Source organism: Hibiscus syriacus, unplaced genomic scaffold (assembly GCF_006381635.1).
Source record: "Hibiscus syriacus cultivar Baekdansim isolate YM2019G1 unplaced genomic scaffold, ASM638163v2 tig00110637_pilon, whole genome shotgun sequence".
NCBI lineage: Eukaryota > Viridiplantae > Streptophyta > Magnoliopsida > Malvales > Malvaceae > Hibiscus > Hibiscus syriacus.
Window position 1 is genome coordinate 2,554,217 of NW_024062808.1, and position 22,330 is coordinate 2,576,546.

At 34.3% G+C, this 22,330-nt stretch overlaps 2 protein-coding genes, 1 long non-coding RNA gene and 1 pseudogene across 4 annotated transcripts; 3 read left to right on the forward strand and 1 right to left on the reverse strand.

Moving 5' to 3' along the window:
• The first annotated feature begins 866 nt into the window (after nucleotides 1-866).
• On the forward strand, nucleotides 867-4,732 carry LOC120136915 (homocysteine S-methyltransferase 2-like). 2 transcript variants are annotated; one of them, XM_039152846.1, is made up of 7 exons: nucleotides 867-1,113; nucleotides 2,281-2,337; nucleotides 2,411-2,640; nucleotides 2,813-2,942; nucleotides 3,240-3,443; nucleotides 3,667-3,738; nucleotides 4,201-4,732. In XM_039152846.1, exons 1-7 carry the CDS (start codon nucleotides 934-936, stop codon nucleotides 4,372-4,374), a joined length of 1,047 nt encoding a protein of 348 aa, XP_039008777.1. In that variant the 5' UTR covers nucleotides 867-933; the 3' UTR covers nucleotides 4,375-4,732. The 2 variants fall into 2 exon arrangements, with proteins under 2 accessions (XP_039008777.1, XP_039008778.1); XM_039152847.1 differs by lacking the exon at nucleotides 4,201-4,732 and adding an exon at nucleotides 3,816-4,105 and having other exon boundaries at nucleotides 3,667-3,779.
• Nucleotides 2,066-13,911, reverse strand: LOC120136916. The gene is made up of 3 exons (XR_005517388.1): nucleotides 13,900-13,911; nucleotides 7,935-7,939; nucleotides 2,066-2,195 (listed from the first exon to the last, which is right to left on the reverse strand). It is a non-coding gene; the product is annotated as an uncharacterized LOC120136916 (long non-coding RNA).
• LOC120136914 (type I inositol polyphosphate 5-phosphatase 4-like) lies at nucleotides 9,671-13,726 on the forward strand. Its single transcript, XM_039152845.1, has 13 exons — nucleotides 9,671-10,003; nucleotides 10,122-10,209; nucleotides 10,457-10,525; nucleotides 10,606-10,693; nucleotides 10,775-10,879; nucleotides 10,987-11,614; nucleotides 11,697-11,890; nucleotides 12,009-12,117; nucleotides 12,200-12,348; nucleotides 12,462-12,765; nucleotides 12,867-13,010; nucleotides 13,318-13,396; nucleotides 13,492-13,726. The coding sequence occupies exons 1-10, from the start codon at nucleotides 9,974-9,976 to the stop codon at nucleotides 12,685-12,687; spliced, it is 1,686 nt and encodes a 561-aa protein (XP_039008776.1). The 5' UTR covers nucleotides 9,671-9,973; the 3' UTR covers nucleotides 12,688-12,765; nucleotides 12,867-13,010; nucleotides 13,318-13,396; nucleotides 13,492-13,726.
• A 3,686-nt stretch (nucleotides 13,912-17,597) lies between the features above and the next one.
• On the forward strand, nucleotides 17,598-18,899 carry LOC120136867 (annotated as a pseudogene).
• The last annotated feature ends 3,431 nt before the right edge of the window (nucleotides 18,900-22,330 follow it).

Sequence of the window (22,330 nt, forward strand, 5' to 3'; positions counted from 1 at the left end):
CTGAGATCGTTGGTTAGTATTTTTTTTCTGTTTCTCTGTTTTTTTTCTTTCTCCGGTTCTGTCTCTCTTTTTTTCTTTTCTGTCCTCCTCCTTTTTTTTTTCAGGTGGGGTGATGGCTTTATAGCCATCACCGGTGTTCGTCTCAGACCGGTCCGAAAGAGGTTCTTCGGTGAGTCACCGGACTTCCAGTGGTGACTCACCATTTTGGGTAAGACGTGTGCGGCTGGAGTGGGTGTGGCGGTGAAGGCTTCTGGAACCAGCAGCGGCGGCGCTGGGACGTGTCCCTAGGGTATAGATACCCTAGGGTTTCCTCTGGCAAATGGTGGACCGTTGGATCAAACCAGATCCAACGGCTGGAATTGAAGATGGCGGCTGAGGATGATACAAACCCTAAATTGGGTTTAGGGTTTACTGTAGGATTTTGGGTCTGGGCCACTGTTTGTAATTGGGCTTCCATTTGGGCTTGTAATATTTATTTATATATGTATTTAATATATTTAATAATAATAATAATAATAATAATAACAATAATAATAATAATAATGATAATAATAATAATAATAATAATAATAATAATATGGGTAAAAAATTAGTATCTTCACCGATAATCCAACAATACCTAAGAAAATGAAGGTAATGACATTCCCGATAATATACCCAAAAAATCCACTATTAAAATCTCACATTCCCCAACCAAACACACCTTATAGTAAATTTTTGAAAAACATGGGGAGTGAATCGGATTAAAACACTTTGAAGATGGAATGGTAAATATTGTAATATTGAAAACTTATAGGGGCCAAAGAGTAAATATGTTGGTTCTGTATAAGTAGGTTTGCGATGGCGAACGAGGGAGCGCTCGAAGTCATCCGAACATCTTCAAGCTCCTTTGTCAAAAAGTTCCAACGAAAACCAGAAAACGATAACAAAGAAATGGAGGCTTTCAACATCCCGGCGACGCCGTCATTGATGAAGGAGTTCCTCCGCCAGACGGGAGGCGTCGCCGTTGTCGATGGCGGACTAGCGACGGAGCTGGAACGCCACGGTGCTGACCTCAACGATCCTCTCTGGAGTGCCAAATGCCTCCTCACTTCTCCTCACCTTATTCGCTCTGTAATTTTTCTCTTCTCTTAATCTTTCAAAATTACTTTTTGAATCTTGATTTTTTTAGTTACGCCTCGTATACAGTTCAGTGTTGTTTATAATAGGAATTTGGAAGTTAGGAACTGGTTTTTCGTGCATGCAAGTATGTTTTCATTTTGGTGGAAGGAAGAGAAATGGTTGGTGGAGGTCTTTGGGAATTTTAACTGTTGCGCTACTGGCGTTATAATCTATTTTCACACGGAACTGACTTATGCTCTGACTATAGAAAATGACGAGAAAAAAAAACTTGTCCCGTTTTGGTATCATGGTATGGATGCAGTGTAGTGTATATATATCTATATATGCATGTGTATAACACTGGACCACAGTGTGGAGGTTGGCGAGTCAGATCAGTGGCATTTAAGGGTTATTGGTCACGATTCAGTTTTGAGTTTTACTGTTTTCTATATAAATTTTACTGATGCAAAGAGGTAGATGTTATGAGCAAGTGCTTAAGTTTGGGCTGCCATATTGCTTATTTTAATATTGTGATGAAAGAATTGACTTTTTTTAGTTTAAAGTCAGTAGTCCATGTCTGCACTCAATGGCTGTCCCTTGTTCCCATATGTAATGGGGTAAGGGGAGGTAAGATAGTAGGCTGCCCTCAACACTAGGTTGAGAGCAGCTTCCGTAGGAACCTCCAAATTATGAAATACCCTTCATGGGACTCGATCCCACTACCTCAAGGTTAAGAACCTTGTGCTCGACCAACTGAGCTGGATGGTCATTTCAAGATAAATCATAAAAAGGGAAAACAGTAAACAGGATTCTAGGATTTGGATTTTTGAAAGCTTAGTTCTCTTCTAGGCTTATTAACCCATGTAGGAGGGTTCATTTTACTTGACACAATTTCGAGATAATTATACTATCCAAGTATGCAAGGTCCAAATAAACAAGATTAATGCCATAATGTATTGATGATTAAAGTTGAGGAGCTGAACAAGCAAGCCATATGATTGCTTCTCTGTTTTGCGCTTGTTAAGTTGATTGGTTTGTCTGGCCAGATTATATCATCCATGATTTTTGTGAACATTCATGTCACTTTGCAGCATCTGTTAAAAGAATAATGGTATTAAATCGACCGCATGTGATGTTTAGAGTGCTTTTCTAGATCATTTACCAAACTATTATGAGCAGGTACACCTTGACTACCTCGAAGCTGGAGCAGATATTATTATCACAGCATCCTATCAGGTATCAGATATAACATTTCTCCCGCCCTCTCTCTCTGTTGCCAAACTGATGCGAATTTATGTATCTTTAACAGGCCACGATTCAGGGGTTCGAAGCGAAAGGCTTTTCCAGAGAACAAAGTGAATCATTGCTTAAAAAAAGTGTGGAAACCGCCCTTGAGGCAAGGCAAATGTATTATGAAAGATGTAGTAAAAGTTCTAGTGATGGAATTGGTGACGGTAAGATACTAAAAAAGCGTCCAATCTTAGTTGCAGCGTCTGTAGGCAGCTATGGGGCTTATTTGGCTGATGGTTCTGAGTACAGGTGTGTCAATAATCTCTATGCAGATGTCCTTAAGTAATGTTTAATCCAAATCTAATCTTGTTGCTTTTAGGCTATCTGCCACAATCTGTTATCTTTTTGTGTAAAATGAAAATCATTAAATTTAGTACTTATTTACATGTCTCCTTTTTTGTTGATATACTCTCTATACCAGTGGGTACTATGGTGATGCAGTGACGGTGGAAGTTTTGAAAGAATTTCATCGCAGAAGGGTTCAGGTCCTGGCAGGAGCAGGTCCTGACCTAATAGCTTTTGAAACAATTCCAAACAAGATAGAAGCTCAGGTATAACTGAATATTTGATTCTGAATGAAACCTTTTTCCTTGAGATAAAATTAAGAAGCGTATGAGGAACAAAAACAAAATATTGAATTTCATGTCTTGCATGCCCTAAATGTTCCCTGAATTGGCTTCTAAGGTGTTATTGATCCAGTGTTCTATGCTTACTTTGTTGTTTAATTTGTTTCTTCTTAATATTAAGATTTTGGAGGCTCTTCATACAGGCTTATGCGTGTTCTATGCTTACTTTGTTGTTTAATTTGTTTCTTCTTAATATTAAGATTTTGGAGGCTCTTCATACAGGCTTATGCTGAACTCTTAGAGGAAGAACACTTAAAGATTCCTGCATGGTTTACTTTCAACTCAAAAGATGGTGTCAATGTAGTTAGCGGTGATTCTTTGCTTCAGTGTACATCAATTGCTGAATCCTGCAAACAAGTTGTTGCTGTTGGAATCAACTGCACGCCTCCTAGATTTATTCATGATCTGATTTTAGCAATCAAGAAGGTTTTGGTTTTTCTATCCTCTTAGTTTGTTGATAACCATTCTGGATTCAAAATTATACTCTTTTCTCACCTTTTTGTTGCATATGGTTTAGCAACTAATTGGTTCTCTCCTTTTCTTTTACTTTGTTTCTTTTTTTCATTGTGTGAGGAATTTGTTCCTGTAATGCTGTAGTCTAGGAATTTTGATGGATTTGATCAACTTATTTGGTTAATAATTTGTGCAGGTCACTACCAAACCAATTGTTATTTATCCCAATAGTGGTGAGAGGTATGATGCTGATCGGAAGGAATGGGTGGTAAGTTTATATTCTTTTTTCTCTCTAGACGATACATGAAATATCCCCTCTATGAAAAAACGGTCTGAAATGTGTAGGAACACCTTATTTGAACCAAAAGGGTCTCATTAAAGAAAATATACCCAGTACAACTACAATTTGTGAGTTGTTTTCCAACATGATATCAAGAAAAACCTATTGATAGCTAATTTGTTTGCTATGTTTGGTTTCTGATGGCAAGATAGGTGAAATATTAATTTTCAAGCCTAATTTGTGTCTTGATATTTCTGCAAACTTCAAACTACACTTCATAAAATTCTATTTTCATTTGGCTGTAAGGAAATTGAAGGACCTAAGTATAAAGGAAATTGAAAAATAATTGGAAAAAGAAAAGGAAGCCGAAGTATACTGATTTTTCAGTAATTCATTTATTATAGTGTTAAAGTGGATCCTTAATGGTCTGCATCATTCTTTTGTTGATAGCAAAATACAGGAGTCAAGGATGAAGATTTCATCTCATACGTAAACAAATGGTGTGAGGTTGGGGCTTCGCTTGTAGGAGGTTGTTGTAGAACTACTCCAAGTACTATCAAAGCCATCTACAGGGCACTTTCCCATGGATCTCCTGCATCATCCAAGCAGAAATTAGCAACTTGATTACACATGCAGCCGGGATGCCAAGATGCATTTTTAAGTTTCTTACTTCTTTCCCACTTTTGAGTCCGAAGACAATGCCTCCCACAAGCTTTGCCTAACATCTTTGGGTCTCCCACTTTCTGTTATAGCAGCCAGTATTTTCGTTTCACGGTGAGCATGCATCTTGTATCTGTTTCGGGTTTTGGGAACTATAAGCTATAAGGGATCTGACTAACAGACAATCCCTCTTGTTTCTTGAGTTCTTATTTTGGTTCTAATTGTAGTTTTGTCAAAGGTTAAATACTTATGTATTGGCCCGGCCTTCGGAAGGTGTTTAGCATGTACATTATAAAGTACTCGTATCGTTCGGAGAATTTCATTTGTAGGAATCTGATTTTCATATTTGATATGCTAGAAAGTGGTCATTTTCTTGAGAATATAATGATCACAAGCATTGGTCGTTGCTTTTGGCTGAAACCTGCCTAACATCCAACGTGCTGAAATGCATGTATGAGTGCAGAGAAAAGGTAAGTGGTTAATTTCTCTTTAAACCTACCGTTTAGTAAGCAGCTATGGATTTTAGTGCCTTTTGTGAACCCTATTGGGAAATTGCTTTTCACAAGAGTGAATCCGATTTCTTTTGAGTAGATAGATTTTGAAGGAAGAACATGGTGCTGCATATCACAATGCTGTTGAGTTAGTTGTCAGTGATGTTGACTGCTACAAATGAACTCATGTGGCCATCACAAAAGTAGTCTAAAGAAAATCCCTCATTTTTTCTTTGTCGATGAGCTGCTAACTATTAGTTAGTCTAGCGGGAAGAAGTAGGGGTGTTCAAATTTTCGAACTAATTCGGTTAATCTACCGAATCAAATTAGTTCGGTTAATTCGGTCAGCCACTGAATTAGTTCTGTCGGTTAACGGTTAAGAAATTTTTTAGAATTCAGTTAACGGTTAATTCGGTTCAAAATCGGTTAATTAACCGAAATTAAATATTAAATATATTATATATAACATATGGGTTCAGTCCAAACCATTTAAAACTCAATTAATAATTTAAGATCCAATAACTTTTAAACCTAAATTAATATTAATTAATTAAAAATTTTATATAAAATTTTTATTTGATAATTATATATTATTTAAATTAATTGTAAACTGTTTTTTTAATTAAAAATATTAAAAATATTATATATAACATATGAGTTCAACCCAAACCATTTAAAACCCAATTAATAATTTAAGATCCAATAACTTTTAAATTTAAATTAATATTAATTAATTAAAAAAATTATATAAAATTTTTATTTTATAATTATATATTATTTAAATTAATTAGAAACTGTTTTTTAATTAAAAATATTTAATTTTTATATAAATTATAAAATTTTAAAAAATTTCAGTTAATTCAAAAATTAATCGAATTAACCAAAATTTATTCGGTTAATATTTTCGAAAAAAAAGTTCGGTTCGCTTAACAGTTAAAGAAAAAAAAGTTCGGTTAATTCGGTTAATGATAATTCGGTTCAGTCGGCCACCGAATTAACCGAATGAACAGCCCTAGGAGGAAGCATTAACTATCGATTAATCTAGTATGATGAGATATTAAGTCCGTTAAGTAAGATTAAAGTTCAAATTCCAATATTGTCTATAAAGAAATTTGAGTGATCATCTCATAATGACTTACGATATCCAATTCAGATTAATGTTAATAAATTAAATGTTAATAATTATAAGAAAAATTAAAGACCAAAGAATAAAAGGTAAAAACAATAACATGAGGGAAGCATTAAAGTAGATGTACTCTAAACAGAAAATGGTTGCTTACTAAAAACCTGTGTGGGTTTATATATAAGGTTGCTTAAGAGATTGCCACTTTTCCTAACCCCATGGAACCCCGTGCCCATTTAAAAAAAAAACCATTTTCTTTTTAACTTAATTATATTGGATCTTGATTAAATTTGATGTTAGTGATAGCTACTAATGAATCAAAGAGGGTTTTGGCCCCAAAATTAGCATTTATCCAACTATTTGAAGTTTGTGTTTTTTTGGGTAAACTATGTATTTAGTCGTCCAATTGTCACTTTGGTTCCCTTTTGATCACTTAACTATTGTTATTTTTCAAAATCATCATTAAGGTTATGTTTTGGTTTCATTTTAGTCACCTATCATTAAAAAATTATCGCTGATGTTAATGTGTCAAAATAAGATGCTGCCAAGTCATGATTGAAAAAACTAAAAAATGTCATGTCAGTAGTTCTATTAATTTTTTAACGGTGATTTATTAAAATGAAATGAGAACATAATATTAGTGATGATTTTGAAAAAAAATAGTTGAACGATTAAAACAAAATTAAAAGAATAGTTGGATGACTAAATACATAATTTATCCTTTTTTCAAGAGAAAAAGAGGTTAAGAAAAAAGGCATTTGGGCCGGATTTCCTATAGCTTTCATGAGCTAATGCTGTGTTGGGTTCAATTAACATTATGGTTTTTCAAAACAAGATAATTAAGTTTCCTAAGAATAATCAAAAGAGAGACAAACAAATGACTGATCTCAGTCTTGTTCATTAGATGGCAATCATGAAAAACAAAAGCCTTTCAGCCCCAACGACTTATAATTCGGGACCAAATGGATACATCAATGCTGCTGGTGGAACCATTACCTTCACCATTGGCTTACACTAACGTAGACATTGTTTGAATCTGATTTCCTCCATTTGAATTTGTTTTAATTTGATCCTTCCATACGAACGCTTTTACACAGGAGCGGATCATGGATGGGTATGGGTCGTAATCTGTCAGGTTTTCGGCTAATCTGATCCGAACCGAAAAACATACACTTGAAACTTGACTCGGCCTGAGTTTAGAGAGATTTCATCAAATCCAAAATTGGCTCGTCTTTTGACATAAAACCTAACATGGATTTGATCCAACACAAATATATTTATAATTTTTAAAAATTTTGCTCGATAGAATAGGGGATCTAATTGAAAAAAATAATAATATAGAGAGATGTATTATTGCAATTATCATTAAATATACAAAGTATAATTATATTATTTTTTGGTCAGAACGAGTATTTTTCACCCTATAACCCAAGTCAGCCCGAACTTATCATCTAAAAAATCTAATCTGATCCAACTCGAATCCAAACTTTTATTTAAAAAACCCGACCTAATAGAATCGGGTCGGGTCGAAACACATTGGGTTCAAGTCTCGTTTCCATCCGTAGGATGGATGCACTAAGCTACGTATGGAGTAATTGCATGTAGGGATAGACATGAGTCAAGTTTCCAGGCGACTCACCCTAAAATATACATCCTCTATTTGAAACCCGATTTTATCATAATTCAGGGTGACTTCATTCGACCCGTCTTTTAGATAAAATTTAAACTCGTATGACCTGATCCGAAATAAATATATTTTATAAAAAAATATTATTTTTATTCAATAAAAATAGATATCTAATTGAAAAATAATATAGAGATGCTATTATTATAATCATATCTACATATATAAGCTATAATTACATTAATTTTTTGGGTTGGATCGAGTATTTTTTATCCTAAATCCAAACTCGACCTAAACCCATCTTTTTTTTAAAAAAAAATCTGACTCGAAATCTGTCATAGTCGAGTCTCATGTCTACCCCTAATTGCACACCCATTAATACTTTAAAAAGTCTAATAAAATTTAGTTTAGTGTATCAAGGGAGAAGAAAAAAGAAGAAATCTACGTACTTATATAAAGAAAGGATATTAAAATTTTGGATATTATTTTTTAATTTCTAGATCCATTAATATATTTTTATATCACATTTTGAAAAGAAAATTAATCTGTTGTGGACTTCATTGATTTAATCCCAATTAGAGCACCTTAATTAAAATAAAATAAAGTTAAAGTACACATATACATATAAAATATTGAGTTGTGTGATTGCTAAGAACTTGGAAAATGGAGAAATAATGGTTGGTTGTCCCTTGTTCCCATATTTAATGGGGTAAGGGGAGGTAAGATAGTAGGCTGCCTCCAACATCAGGTTGAGAGCAGCTTCCGTAGAAGACCTCCGAATTATGAAATGCCCTCCGTGGGACTCGATCCCACGACCTCAAGGTTAAGAACCTTGTGCTCTACCAACTGAGCTAGATAGTCATCTCAAAAATGGAGAAATAATGGGTTCGCTTAATGAAGAGGACACAATTTCCGACACGTAGCATGTGTTTCCTAAAGATTATTCAATTGAACAAATCAGACACCAAGAATTCACTTTTGTTCAAATCATAACAATACACAAAACCCTAGGATTCATGGGGCTTGTTGAACCAAAGTTTAAACCAGCCTTTTAATGCCCTAACAAGATCCTACTTACAAAGTTAACAATGTTTTAATCTTTTAATAAACTACGTATTTAGTCACGTAATTATTAATTTTATTTTGTTTATCTAATTATTTTTTCTCAAAATCAATACTAAAGTTATGTTTCGATATTTTTATTCATTGAAAGCTTTTTTTATTAATCTATGTAGTATTTGTTCGAAGATAACTCTCAACATCTTGACATTGAACACTCATATTTTTAACATTCTAGGTGTTCGAACCTAAAATTTTAAAGAACAATAACAATTCATTTATCATAGAGACCACTTCATCCGTGCTATTTATTGGAAGCCTAGTTTCTAAAAAAGCCAACCATTGAAGATCCACCTTTTCCTTTGGCACAAAAGCTTCCCTATTGCCCTATTCACCTATAATCAATGGATTACATCTGAAGCTCCAAAAACCCACGCTTCCAATAACAGCCTTCATCTTCACAAAAGTCCCCGTCAAAAACTGACCAAAAGCATGTTAATAACCCAGTTTTGGCCTTGAAATGTCGTGTAAATTAGGCTTGAGTGTTGAAACAAATTTGTTTCTAAGCTCATTTTTGAAGATTATTAAAACAGGAGATGTCAGAAAGGGAAGCAGAGTCTCCGTGTTCATACATAATGAGACCTTTATATGTATACAAGGCGCGTTGTATTAGATTAAAGATCAAAGGCTAAGCTTGAAGAGATAGAGAGAGATCTCCATTGATATAGTTGGTTGAGGCCTTGGATTTTCGAGGGTGTTAAAGAAAGGGCTCCTCTTGCACTTTATTCTCTTCAAAACTCGATACTTTGCACTGTACCTTGAAACGAGGTTTTTTTGTTTCAACAGACCAGACCAGACCAGACCATCCCTTTTATCTCCTTTTACGTGTCCTACATTGTCTTGTTCTAAACCTCAGAATCTCTTATTCAGTTGTTGTCTTTCTCTATATCTCTGTGGTTTCTTTTTCTCCCTTTAAGAGTTCTTCATACCAGCAAAGACCGGGTATTTTTGTTTTTCACCTGGTTCAAAATACAACAGTAATGCAGGTTAAAAACCTGTGCTTTCTCTTCATTACTTGAGGGAACTGAGTACTACCCTTCATTTCATTTCACCCATCATTCAAAGTTACAACATTTTCTCCCATTATTTTCAGCAAAAACTTGGAATTTTACACCTCAAGTCATTGCTTGAGCCAAAAGAAGCAGCTTTTCATAAAATTATTTGCTTTCAAATCTGGTTAGGGCCATATGAAAGGTGTGTGAAGCAATGAGAGGTGGGAACAACAAGAACAACAAGGTCTTTTTCTTTTGAAACCAGCAACCCCCCCCCCCAATCATTTTGATTCCTTTTGTCATTTTAATGTATGAGATTGATTGCTGATTGTATTGTGTTTGTTTGTTTTTCCATGATGAAGCTTTCATGGCCCAAGACATTGGTCAAGAAATGGTTCAATATCAAGAGTAAAGCTGAGGACTTTCATGCTGATGATGTTGATTATAGAGGTGATTTTGATTGATTTCAGATTCTTCTAGACCCTTGACACTTGCATTAAAATGTGTTTTTGGTACTTGGTACTTTGGCGTTTGCAGCTCAAGATCTGTTTAGTATTTGTTTTCTTCCTCTCTCTCTTTTTCTTCTGAAATCCATAATCTTTTTTTTTATGGTGTTTGAATATGTGAAATTGATACCCTTCTGGTAAACAGAGAGAATTGCAGCAGCTTTAACAACTGTTTGGCTCTTTATTTTCAGGTGTTGATGAAGATTGGAGACACCGTTTTTCAGAGAAGGAGCCATGCACCATCAAGAAAAGTAGAACAGGTTTGGATTTTGGACCACAATTCTCTTTTTATCTCTTCCCCATCTCACAGAACTTCAAATCAACTTACCTTGGATGGTAGAGAGATCGAGCAGCAGTAATTCGGATCTAGCTGGGCGAGGTAAAGTCGATCTCAATGGTTCACAGTTTACGGATGTGCATGATTATAGGTATGTCTTGTGTTGTGTTCTTAGTTGCTTTCTGGTGTTCTACTTCTGTTAAGTTTTGTTGAATAGGATTTGGTTTTGCAGGATTTTTGTAGCTACATGGAATGTGGCTGGAAAATCTCCTCCTAGTTATTTGAATCTTGAAGATTGGCTTCATGCTTCTCCTCCTGCTGACATTTATGTTCTCGGGTATGTCGAACCGATTCAGATTTATTTCGTATTTCAGTTCTTTTAAACAAATGGATTTTATGATGTTTGATAGATGCCTGTTGGATCTTTTTGATTTGGCCTTGTAGTTTTCAAGAAATTGTCCCTTTGAATGCCGGTAATGTGTTGGGAACCGAAGACAATGGACCGGCTAGGAAATGGCTAGCTCTCATTAGGAAGACACTGAATAGTCTTCCTGGCAGCAGCGGTTGTTGCCACACGCCTTCGCCGATCCCCGATCCACTTGTGGAACTGGATTCCGACTTTGAAGGATCGACGAGGCAGAAACATTCGTCTTTCTTTCACCGCCGATCGTTTCAATCCTTGGGCCGTAGCATGAGAATGGATAACGACATGGCAATGCTGCAACCCCATCTCGACCGCCGCTTCAGTGTCTGCGATCGTGTTATATTTGGACATAGGCCTAGTGAGTATGACCCTAATGTCAAATGGGGTTCCTCTGATGATGAAAACGGACAGGGGGATTCTCCGTGGAATGCTCAATATTTGCAATATTCTCCAATGTCATATGGTGGATCTTTTGCCATGGAGGAAACCAGTAGGCAGATGGGGCATTCAAGGTATTGTTTGGTTGCCAGCAAGCAAATGGTAGGGATATTTCTAACTGTGTGGGTGAAGAGTGATCTTCGAGACGATGTTCGCAACATGAAAGTGTCCTGTGTTGGCAGAGGATTGATGGGATATCTCGGAAACAAGGTACGTTTTTTCCTTTCTCCGATTCGAGCTATTTTCTTGAACTAGAAAATAAGGAGGCATACTTATTTCTTGAGTTTCCCAGGGATCCATTTCTATTAGCATGTCTTTGCATCAAACCAGCATTTGCTTCGTCTGTAGTCATTTAACATCCGGGCAAAAAGAGGGCGATGAGCTGCGAAGAAACTCCGATGTCATGGAGATCCTAAGGAAGACAAGGTTTCCCAGGGTTCACGGTATCAGAGACGAGAATTCTCCCCAAACAATTCTAGAGCATGAGTAAGCCTTCATATGTCAAATTATTACATTATTTTCCCAGAAATGATAGCCTTTAGAATTTTTGTTTTAGCCTTTTCCCTTTGGCTTTAAAATGCTATTGTTGAATGTATTGGCGCAGTCGTATTATATGGCTCGGGGATTTGAATTATCGGATTGCTCTGTCGTACCGTTCTGCGAAAGCTCTGGTCGAGATGCGCAATTGGAAGGCACTGTTAGAGAATGACCAGGCTTGTTCTTATCCTTCGTCAATTGATTCATTATCTGCTCTTAACTCCTCAAATAATCTGAAAAGAATCGATTGTTTTACAGCTTCGGATAGAGCAGAGGCGAGGCCGTGTTTTCGAAGGATGGAGTGAAGGAAAAATATATTTCCCTCCTACATACAAATACTCTAATAATTCAGACAGATATGCAGGAGAGGATAGGCACCCAAGGGAGAAGCGAAGGACCCCCGCATGGTACTATCTCGTTATTTCCTCGACGTTTTATGTCTATAGGAAAAATCACCACATGGTTCTTTTACTATCGATCTAATAGTATCATAATATTATGCAACCTGATATTTTTGAAGGTGCGATCGTATACTGTGGTATGGAAGAGGCCTATATCAGCTATCTTATGTTCGTGGGGAGTCTAAGTTCTCTGATCATAGGCCTGTCTACAGTGTATTTTCAGCCGAGATTGAGTCTATTAACCTCAGCCGAATGAGGACAGGCATGAGTTGTTCCAGTGCCAGGATCGAGGTTGAAGAGCTGTTGCCACAGGCACACGGATATACCGAACTCGGTTTCTTTTGAGTTAATCTTTAACAATCCATGTTTCCATGCGGTAACTTACAGAACAAGCAACAGGATTAAGTGCACAATTCGTGCAAGGTAATCCGTCTATACCGGGAACTAAATGAATAGATCCTTTTGCTGTTGCTGTTGCTGATTGATTCCTGCAAATCACATAACTTAAATATATTCATCTTCAGCTGTTAACAGGATATCAAGTCAACTTCGAGTTGTAAAATAGGACTCGTCAACCCAAATAACTCGAAATTTTTTTTACTCGACTCAATCGACCGCCCACCCCTAAGTGTGATTTGCAGGAACCGTGCTCTCTCACAACCAATAAGGTAATTTTACTCGTTTAATGTGTGCCTTGTCCCGACTCTCGATTGGCCTTGTTAGTAGGAAGAAAAGGATATGCACCTATAGCTTTTATGATACAGACTTCTTCGGTGAATCATATGAAATTTTATGCACCTATAGCTTTCAGTTGTTCACCCTAACAAGTAACATGCAGATCTTTAATTTTGGCTCGTAAAATTCGGGTTTTCGGGAATTATAACCGTAAATCAAGTCATTTTTCCCTGTTACTTGAGAGAAGTCTCTTGCATGTTCTTATTCTTATCAAATTGACTGGTCCCCTACTTTTCACAGGTGGTCACTGCCCTATGACAAAACCATACCAACCATGGTGGCATTAAAGACACGACGTCGCCCACACTCCGAAAACAAGGTCGGTCCTTCTGTTTTTATGGTTTCGGATGTAATTCCGAACCCCCTAAATCCATTGTCTCTAACTTTCAACACGACTCTTCCCTGTTGCAACAGGTTCGGCATTGGCTCCTAACACTTGAAAAACACATCCATGGCTTGACATAACTTACAAGACAAGTTGTTTGTCTTTGTTCTTGTCCAAATTCCATAAACACAAAATTACAGCAGAGAAAGATAATTTTTTTTTTAACCGAGAGAATGGGGAATCAATTGTCAATTCCTCCATGTACTAGTTTTGGAAAATTAAAGCCTGGAGATGTGATGCATACTCATTACCAGTGGATAAAAACAGAAACTTCTCTGTTTATTGTAAAAAAACTTCTTTTTACTGTTGTTGCTAATCATTTTTTTTACTGTGAAGATGTGACCTGAAAGTAAAAGAAACAGAGCAATGTTGTGTTGATATGAAGTGCTGCTTTGGTTAAAAAAGGTGAAACAGCAAGTGCTAATTAAACCAAACACTGAAACCCTTTTTTAAACTGCCAAATGCCTAGTGATAGCTTGCTGCCTATTGTTCTGTGTTCTGCCAAATGCCTAACATGTTCAGAAAATGGTGAATTTACACCACTAGTTCTTAAGCTTTTTATGCTTCATTATTTGAACTCCAAAATTCAACTTGTGTTCAATTTAATCTCTACCTTCATTAATATTTAAAATGTAAACCGATAAAAGAAAAAGTAGAATTTTGGATAAACAAGCTATATAAACGAGTTTGTTCGTGAACATAAATGAGTCGAACACATCTCTATCTATTCGTGTTTAATGGCAGATGTAAACCATACCTCAGGTGGGCACGTACCCACCCTATAGTCCGAATTCTTTTATTAATTATTCATTTTACTACAAGTGTTCACCTTAAAATTTTATTTGTGCCTACCCAAAACGAAAATTTTCAATAACTGATATGTTACATCGTACTAACCAAAAATCAACTTGTTAATGGGTTATTTTGTAATACATTCGATCAACATTTTGCGTTGACGGCGGAGCCGTTAGATGCCCTTAGGACGGCGGGGACGGTTACAGATAACGGTATACGTTACATCGGATTGGTTAAAAAAAACTTGGAAGCAAAGAAGAGCGAGTTAAACCAACGCGCGCATGGCGACGGCTTGTATTTGTGTCGGAGATACGTCGCTCTCCCGCTGGTTGCTTTTGTTGTTCATGATCCCCTTGAGTGCGCGTGGGTTCCGTTCTGTGGATTGATTTTTTCATCGTGTTCGGCACGCGCTATAGCAGATCGTGAAGAAATTAGGTTCAGTTTCTTTTTTTATTTTTCTGTACGGCGAGGAAGAAAAGCGCTTTACTTCTTTCCCAATAATTTTCTGCCAATTGGCCTAAAAAATACTTCAAATCAAAATGAGTAATTCTTTTGCCTTAAAAAGACTACTTCATACTTGAATATTTGGTTAAATTCGCAAGAGGTCACTTAAATATGCTCAAATATATTTTTCATCATGTAACTTTAAAAATACAAAATTATAATTGAATATAACAAATTATTATCCAATGATCATTGGATTTATCGGAATTTATCATTTCATAGTGACTACTTGATAATAATTTAATAATTATTTTGTAACTTTTTAAAAGTTAAGTGATTAAAAAGATTATATAAGCATAATTTACTATTTACTTCACCATAATCTTTTTTAGAGTCAAGGATAGGCATGAAGTCCTATCAGCGTGGAAAATAAGTCCAATCAAATGAGAAATCTCAGCTCACCACGTCATCTGTGGTACTAACTAATAATATTTTTCCATGTTATTTTTTTTCCAAAGTGAATATTCACCTCTTTCCTACATGTAAATTAGAGGTGGATGGTTATTTGGAAGTTAATTTGAAATTTTGGTTATCATTCATTGAGACCATAGATATCGTGATGAGTCAGGTCCATGAAATAATTTCTCCTAAGCAAATAATAAAAGAGAATAATTAGCTGACCTTATTCCCATATATAATGGGGTAAGGGGGAGGTATGATAGTAGGTTACCCACAACGCCAGGTTAAAAGCAGCTTCCGTGGGAGACCTCCAATTATGAATTGCCCACCATGTAACTCGATCCCACGACCACAAGGTTAAAAACCTTGCGCTCTACCAACTGAGTTGAACATACAATTCAAATAATAAAAAAAATCTTTGAGATTATCACGCAAAATCTAGGAATTTAGACATGAACTTGAAAATAATATTATTAAAAAAGATTCATAACATATATAATTACCAATGATTTTAGTTATTTTTGTTATATAATACTAGACTTGTTGTTGTCGTCCTCTGCATTCTAAAGTTTTACCCTGATTAATCCGGATCAATATGTATCACACTTGATTTTAGTAGATAAGTCTTCTAACGAGGATTTTATGTATACATAAAGACTCGAACATAAAACATTACTTAATCGATACCAAACTGCTTATCACTTGAGCCAAACCCTGTTGATTATGATGATTGGCTTAAGTGCTGTGCACGTTTGTGTATGCAAATGGCAGGGGAAATTATTAATGTGGTTGGCACGACATGATGAATTTGGAAACTGGGTCATTGCTTCAGAATCTTCAACCATATCTTCATTGCTGTTTTTGCTCAACTCACCATGTTAAAATTTTTACATTTCAACCACCAAACATTGGGATCAATTGGTAATTTTATTATTTTACTAGTTTTATTCAACTCGACGAAATCAACATTTATTTAAGTTCTAAAACTTATCATCAAAAGATATTAGTGATTAAAAAAGTCATATGTAAGCATTATCCATGTAAATATTTTTATATATTAATTTATTTTTTAATGTATAATTAAGTTGCTTTTTATTATAATTACAGTAATTGAAGATTATTTAGGTAAATTCAAGCCTTATATATAGCTACATATTGACTCAAATTTTAATATTTACTTAAACTTGATTTTATTATAATTTTAATAGTTGAAGATTGCTTCGTAATTAAGGTTATTTATATAATATTTTTATAAAATAAAGTTTCTTGATGACCAAGTTTGTTTCCCTATAAAATAGAGAATTTATTTATACAAAAACTTAAAGAGTAAAATATATAAAAAATCTAAAATATATGATAATTTTAAATTTTAAAAAATGCGACATCATCCTCGATCCATCCCTGAAATCCCTTGTATATAAAAAGAGACAGGATCGAAACATATTATTTTTCTCATATATAAAAATATATCAGATTTTTGTATTATTATTTTTCTCATATATAAATATAGACAAGATCGAATAATATTAAACTACGTCTCCCATGTATACTTTGTTTTATATTAATCTTGTATTATCATTATTTTTCGTTTATAAATCCTTGATATATTATCCACTAAAATTATCGGTTATTGATCTTTTATTAGTCAATTATTTTAAATTTAAATTAAAATAATTTTAAATAATTACAATTTGGAAAATATATATGATTAAAAGGCTTTAAAATATTTGTTATAAAAATGAATCACAAATCTGTAGAAATAGTAAATTAAAAGGGTTATTTTCTCTTTGCAGAACTGCAGGTACAAGCAAAGCAAAGGTGGGGGCTATTATTATTATTATTATTATTATTGTTATTATTATTATTATTATATTTTCTTTTTGGGTAAATTACAAAATTCATCATTGAACTTTACTATCTTTTATTTCGCTCCAAACTTTAAAATTTTTTTTTATTTTCTCACTGAATTTAATACATTAAATTTTCTTTGTCACTGAATTTTACTCTCTCTCTTATTTTAGTCACTCCTCTGTTAAATAGTGCTAAAGAGATGCCATTTTAAAAAACAAAAAATTTACCAAAACGAAATTGTTTTGTATCTATTTAACAACTCATTTTAACGTCGTTAATTATTTAACGTCCGAGTGACAAAAAACTTAATGTATTAAGTTCAGTGAGAAAATTGAAAAGATTTAAAATATAATAAGTAAAATAAAAATAAAATTCAATTACTTGTAATTTACCCTTTTCCTTTTTTAATGTGTGTGTCGCAGGAGTGAGATTGGAACATAAAAATCAACATGTTAGGGTTGTAACTGTAAGAGACCCTGTAAAGCCTGATGAATTGGAGCCGAGACATGACATTGGAAATGCAAAGGGAGCGGGGAATTCCCATGCCTTCCCTTCACCACCTTTTTCTTCTTGGTAAACTACAATAATGGTCACTAATGTTTGGGTAAATATTCGGTTTCACTATTAATGTTAGAAAAGTTACAAATCGGTCACTAACATTATCGTTGGTTACAAAATAATCACTCGACTTTAACAAGGGTTAACAAATCATTGCTACAGTAACGAAATGTTGATATGGCATGTTAAATCAACTGACTCACTATGTTTGACCGACGGTTTTAACTCCTCTTCTTCTTCCTCCTCCTCCAACATAAAAATATGTGATTTATGTAATCAAAATGGTTTCCATTTAGTTTCTATTTGCTGTTAGAATGAGGTTAGGCCTTTTCGATGGAAATCCTGAGCAACTTCCTTTCAGCAATATAGGAAATCTGCTCTCCCAAGAACCAGATTCTAGCACTTGAAGCTGCTCGTAATGGCATTGTCCTTTTAAAGAACGATGCGAAACTCCTTCCACTTCCGAAATCTATGTCGCTTGCTGTAATAGGTCCTAATGCTGATTCTCCGCAAACACGTATCGGAAACTATGCAGGCCCTCCATGGAAGTCCGTTGCTCCTTTGCAAGCTTTGAAGAGCTACGTTAAGAACACTGTTTATCACCCCTGTTGCAATATGATTTCTTGTTCTACTACTGCAATTGAAAAAGCAGTCGACATTGCAAAACGGGCAGATTATGTTGTGTTGATAATGGGATTAGATCAAACACAAGAAAGAGAGGCGCTTGATCGCATGGATTTGTTTCTTCCCTAGAGGCAACAAGAACTCATTAGCAGCGTTGCAGAGTCTGCAAAAAGACCTGTTGTTTTAGTGCTTCTTTATAGAGGTCCTATTGATGTATCTTTCGCTAAGGATGATCCGAGAATCGGTGGCATTTTGTGGACTGGTTATCCCGGAGAAGGTGGAGGTATTACACTTGCGGAAATAATCTTCGGCGATCACAATCCAGATAACAAACCATTGATTCGATACCATCTCTTGCTAATGAAAATGAAATGTTTGTGACTAATGACGGTTCATTACATGTTATCATGCAGGAGGGAGATTACCCATAACTTGGTATCCACAAGATTTCACCAAAGTACTAAAGACGGACATGAGGCGGCGACCGGAACCATCAACCGACTATCCCGGACGCACATACAGATTCTATAAAGGAGACAAAGTCTTCGAATTCGGTTATGGCCTTAGTTATTCAAAGTATTGGTATACATTCACCCGTGTGTCGCGAAACAATCTTTATTTGAACCATTCTTCAAGTTTACGTGCAAGGGAGACATCCGATTCCGTACGGTACAAGCTATTTTCGGAATTAAGCGCCGAAGTTTGAAGTTAAGCCTTGTGAGCAGGGGAAATGGGTGAAATTCAGTTTGAAGTTAAACCTTGTGAGCATCTAAGAAGAAGAAAAAGAAGAAGAAGAATAAGAGTCAAACGATCGGTCAAACATGCTGAGTCAGCTGGTTTAACATGCCATGTCAGCATTTCGTTAATGTAGTAACGATTTGTTAACGACTGCTAACGTTGAGTGATTATTTTGTAATAAACGATGTGATCATTTCGTAACAAACGATAACGTTAGTGACTGACTTGTGAATTTTCAAACATCAATAGTGAAAACGAACATTTACCCAAACGAACATTTACCCAAATATTAGTGACCATCGGCGTTGTTTACGCTTTCCTTATTTTAGTATACACCAGGGTTTCAAATCGCGGTCGCGGTCGCGTTTTCGGTTATTTCGGATTTACTGTGATTGCGGCCGTCGTTGGTGCTATTGCGGTCGTCACGGGTAACTCGAACAGTGACGAAACCGCTATATCGCGGCCGAAATCGCGGTCGCGGACCGTTTTTTAAAACCATCGTATAAACTGTTCCTTCATTTTCAAATCACAAAATCTTTCATTTTCCCGTTTGGTGATCCATATTACCGGTTTCACTTGGTCATGTTATCTTCCTTGTTACTTCAAGGAACATGCACCTTTTTGTAGTTTTGTTGGTTGGTTCAGAGTTATCTTTGAGTCGGATTGTTATAATGCATGGTTGATTAAATTTATCTGATCAGATTGGATCGAATATTGAAATACTTTTATGATCGAGATCTTTGTTGATATATATATATATATATTATTTTCTTTGATTTAATTTTGTTTTAAAATTGGTAATAAAGTTAGTTAACACTTGTTATTGAATATATACGTATAAAAAACATGTTAGGTTAATTAATATATGTTATTAAATATACATAATATATGCGTAAATATATATGTGTATTAATGATAAATCTATAGAAATATGCCTTGATTGATAAAGAGTGTGTTTTCGAGGATTGTTCAAATAAAATAGTACTTTCATGTTTATTCGAGTGATTTTTAAATATATGAAACATATGTAATTTATTAAAATACAAGTCCATAATATTTGATGAGGGTAATCTATGAAAATATGACTTGACTGACAATTATTGTGTTTTCCAGGATTGGCCGTACAAAATAATATCTTTTTTATATTCGTGTGATTTTTGAAATATATTAAATGTATGTAATTTATTTAAATATAAGGCGATGATATTTTGTGAGGGGAATTTATGAAAACACGCTTGACTGATAATGAGTGTGTTTTCAAGGATTGCTCATACAAAATAATAGCTTTTTATATTCGAGTGATTTTTGAATATATTATATAGGAAAATTCTACAACGCTTGATGAGTATTGATGAGCACCATTAATTTAATTTATAAAATTTTAAATTTTAAAGGGCTCAACATATAATTATAAATTAATTTAAAAATTAAACGTAAACTATAACAATGATCACCTAACTATTGCCCCTTTTCATTTTGACCATAAATTTTGAAATTTTATCAATCATGTCACTCAACTATTTAAATGCATTCAATTAAGCTATTTTCCATTAATATTTAATGGAGAAGCTAATGTGATAGTTAAAATATTTGGTATAATTACATATTTGGTCACTGTTACTTATATATTCTTTTAATTTGGTCATAATTTTAATAAATTAAAATAAACTTGACCCTTCGACTTTGGCTTAAGAACCCCAACAAAATATAAATTCAATAATTAATTAATACTTAAATCATTTATATCTAAAAGGTTGTTTTGATTTCTATGTGCATTAATAATAAAAAAAGATTTCTATGTGCAGTTTATTCATTTCATTTGTTTTTTTTAATAAAATAGTATCAAATTATAAGTGAGATTAGTCATTGTGGGTGACAATTTTTTTCATTTTAATATTTAAAATTATTTTTTATTATGTAACCAAAATATATTTTTTGGTTAGTATTTCACTTTTATTTATTTATTTTTCCTTTTTAAAAATATTTAAATTGTTTTCTTCGTTTTATTTTGTAAAAGTCATTAACAATTCCAATTCGATTCCTTTTATCCAACAAATGATGACTTTTACAATTATTGTTCAAAACAACCTATTTCCCAAACCAATTTCTCAAGATCCAATGTCGATTCCTTTTACCCAACAAAGGATGACTTTTACAATTTTGTTGTTATTAGTAGTTTTGAGGGTTAAATTTATTTTAATTTATTAAAATTAGGACCAAATTGATATAGTATATAAGTAATAGTGACCAATGTGTAATTATACCAAATATTTTAACTGTCACATAAGTTTCTCCGTTAAATATTAACGACAAGTGGCTTAATTGAATGCATTTAAATAGTTGAGTGACGTGATTAACAAAATTTCAAAAATGGTGGTCACAATGGAAAGGGGTAATTTTTAGGTGGTCACTTGTATAGTGTACCCTTTATTTTAAATAATTTACCTTTAAATTTTCAACTAATTTATAATTATACGTTGAGTCATTTAGAATTTTAAACTTTTATGAAATTAAATTAATGGTGCTCATCGTCGCTCGTCGACCGTGAAAGAATCATCCTATTAAATATATATAATTTGCTAAAAAATCAAGGCAATGATCTTTTACAACCGGAATCTATAAAAACACGTCTTGACTAACAGAGAATGTGTTTTCGAGGATTGCTTGTACAAAAGAATATCCTTTTAAATTTTTCTAAAAAAGTTCATAATTTAAATGCATATTCGAGTTTGTAAATTTCATTGTATAGATCATGTATAATCTCTTAGGTACTGATTTTGGGGGTTGCGGGTGTTCATCTTTCCCCACGCGTAATCAACTCCCGAACCTATTTCGAAACGAGTTTCTGGTTGAACGCATGTCATTGTTATCTTTTAAAATAATTTTTCTTAAAATTATTTTAAAATATATATTTAGGTATTTCACTTGTCTAACCCAAATATCGATGACGACTCTAATTTTTTTTTTTCAAACACGATTTTTTTTAAATTAAGTTGAATTACCTCTTGCCACCAAAAACTTAAGGACAATTCCGAAAAAGTGTTTTGTGGTGGATGCACAAGCCCACCAACACCTCCGATTGAGACCTTGTCGCACATTCAATATGTACAATATTATATTTTTATGTAGCTTTTGTTGTAATATCCCAAAAATGACCATCCAACTCAGTTGGTAGAGTACAAGGTTCTTAACCTTGAGGTCGTAGGATCGAGTCTCACGGAGGGCATTTCATAATTCGGAGGTCTCTTACGGAAGCTGCTCTCAACTTGATGTTGGGGGTAGCCTACTATCTTACGTCCCCCCTTACTCCATATATATGGGGAAAAAGGGACATCCATTTTTTGTTGTAATATCCCACATTCGGAGGGTAAATCCCTTGGGAAGGGTACTGAGTCTTTC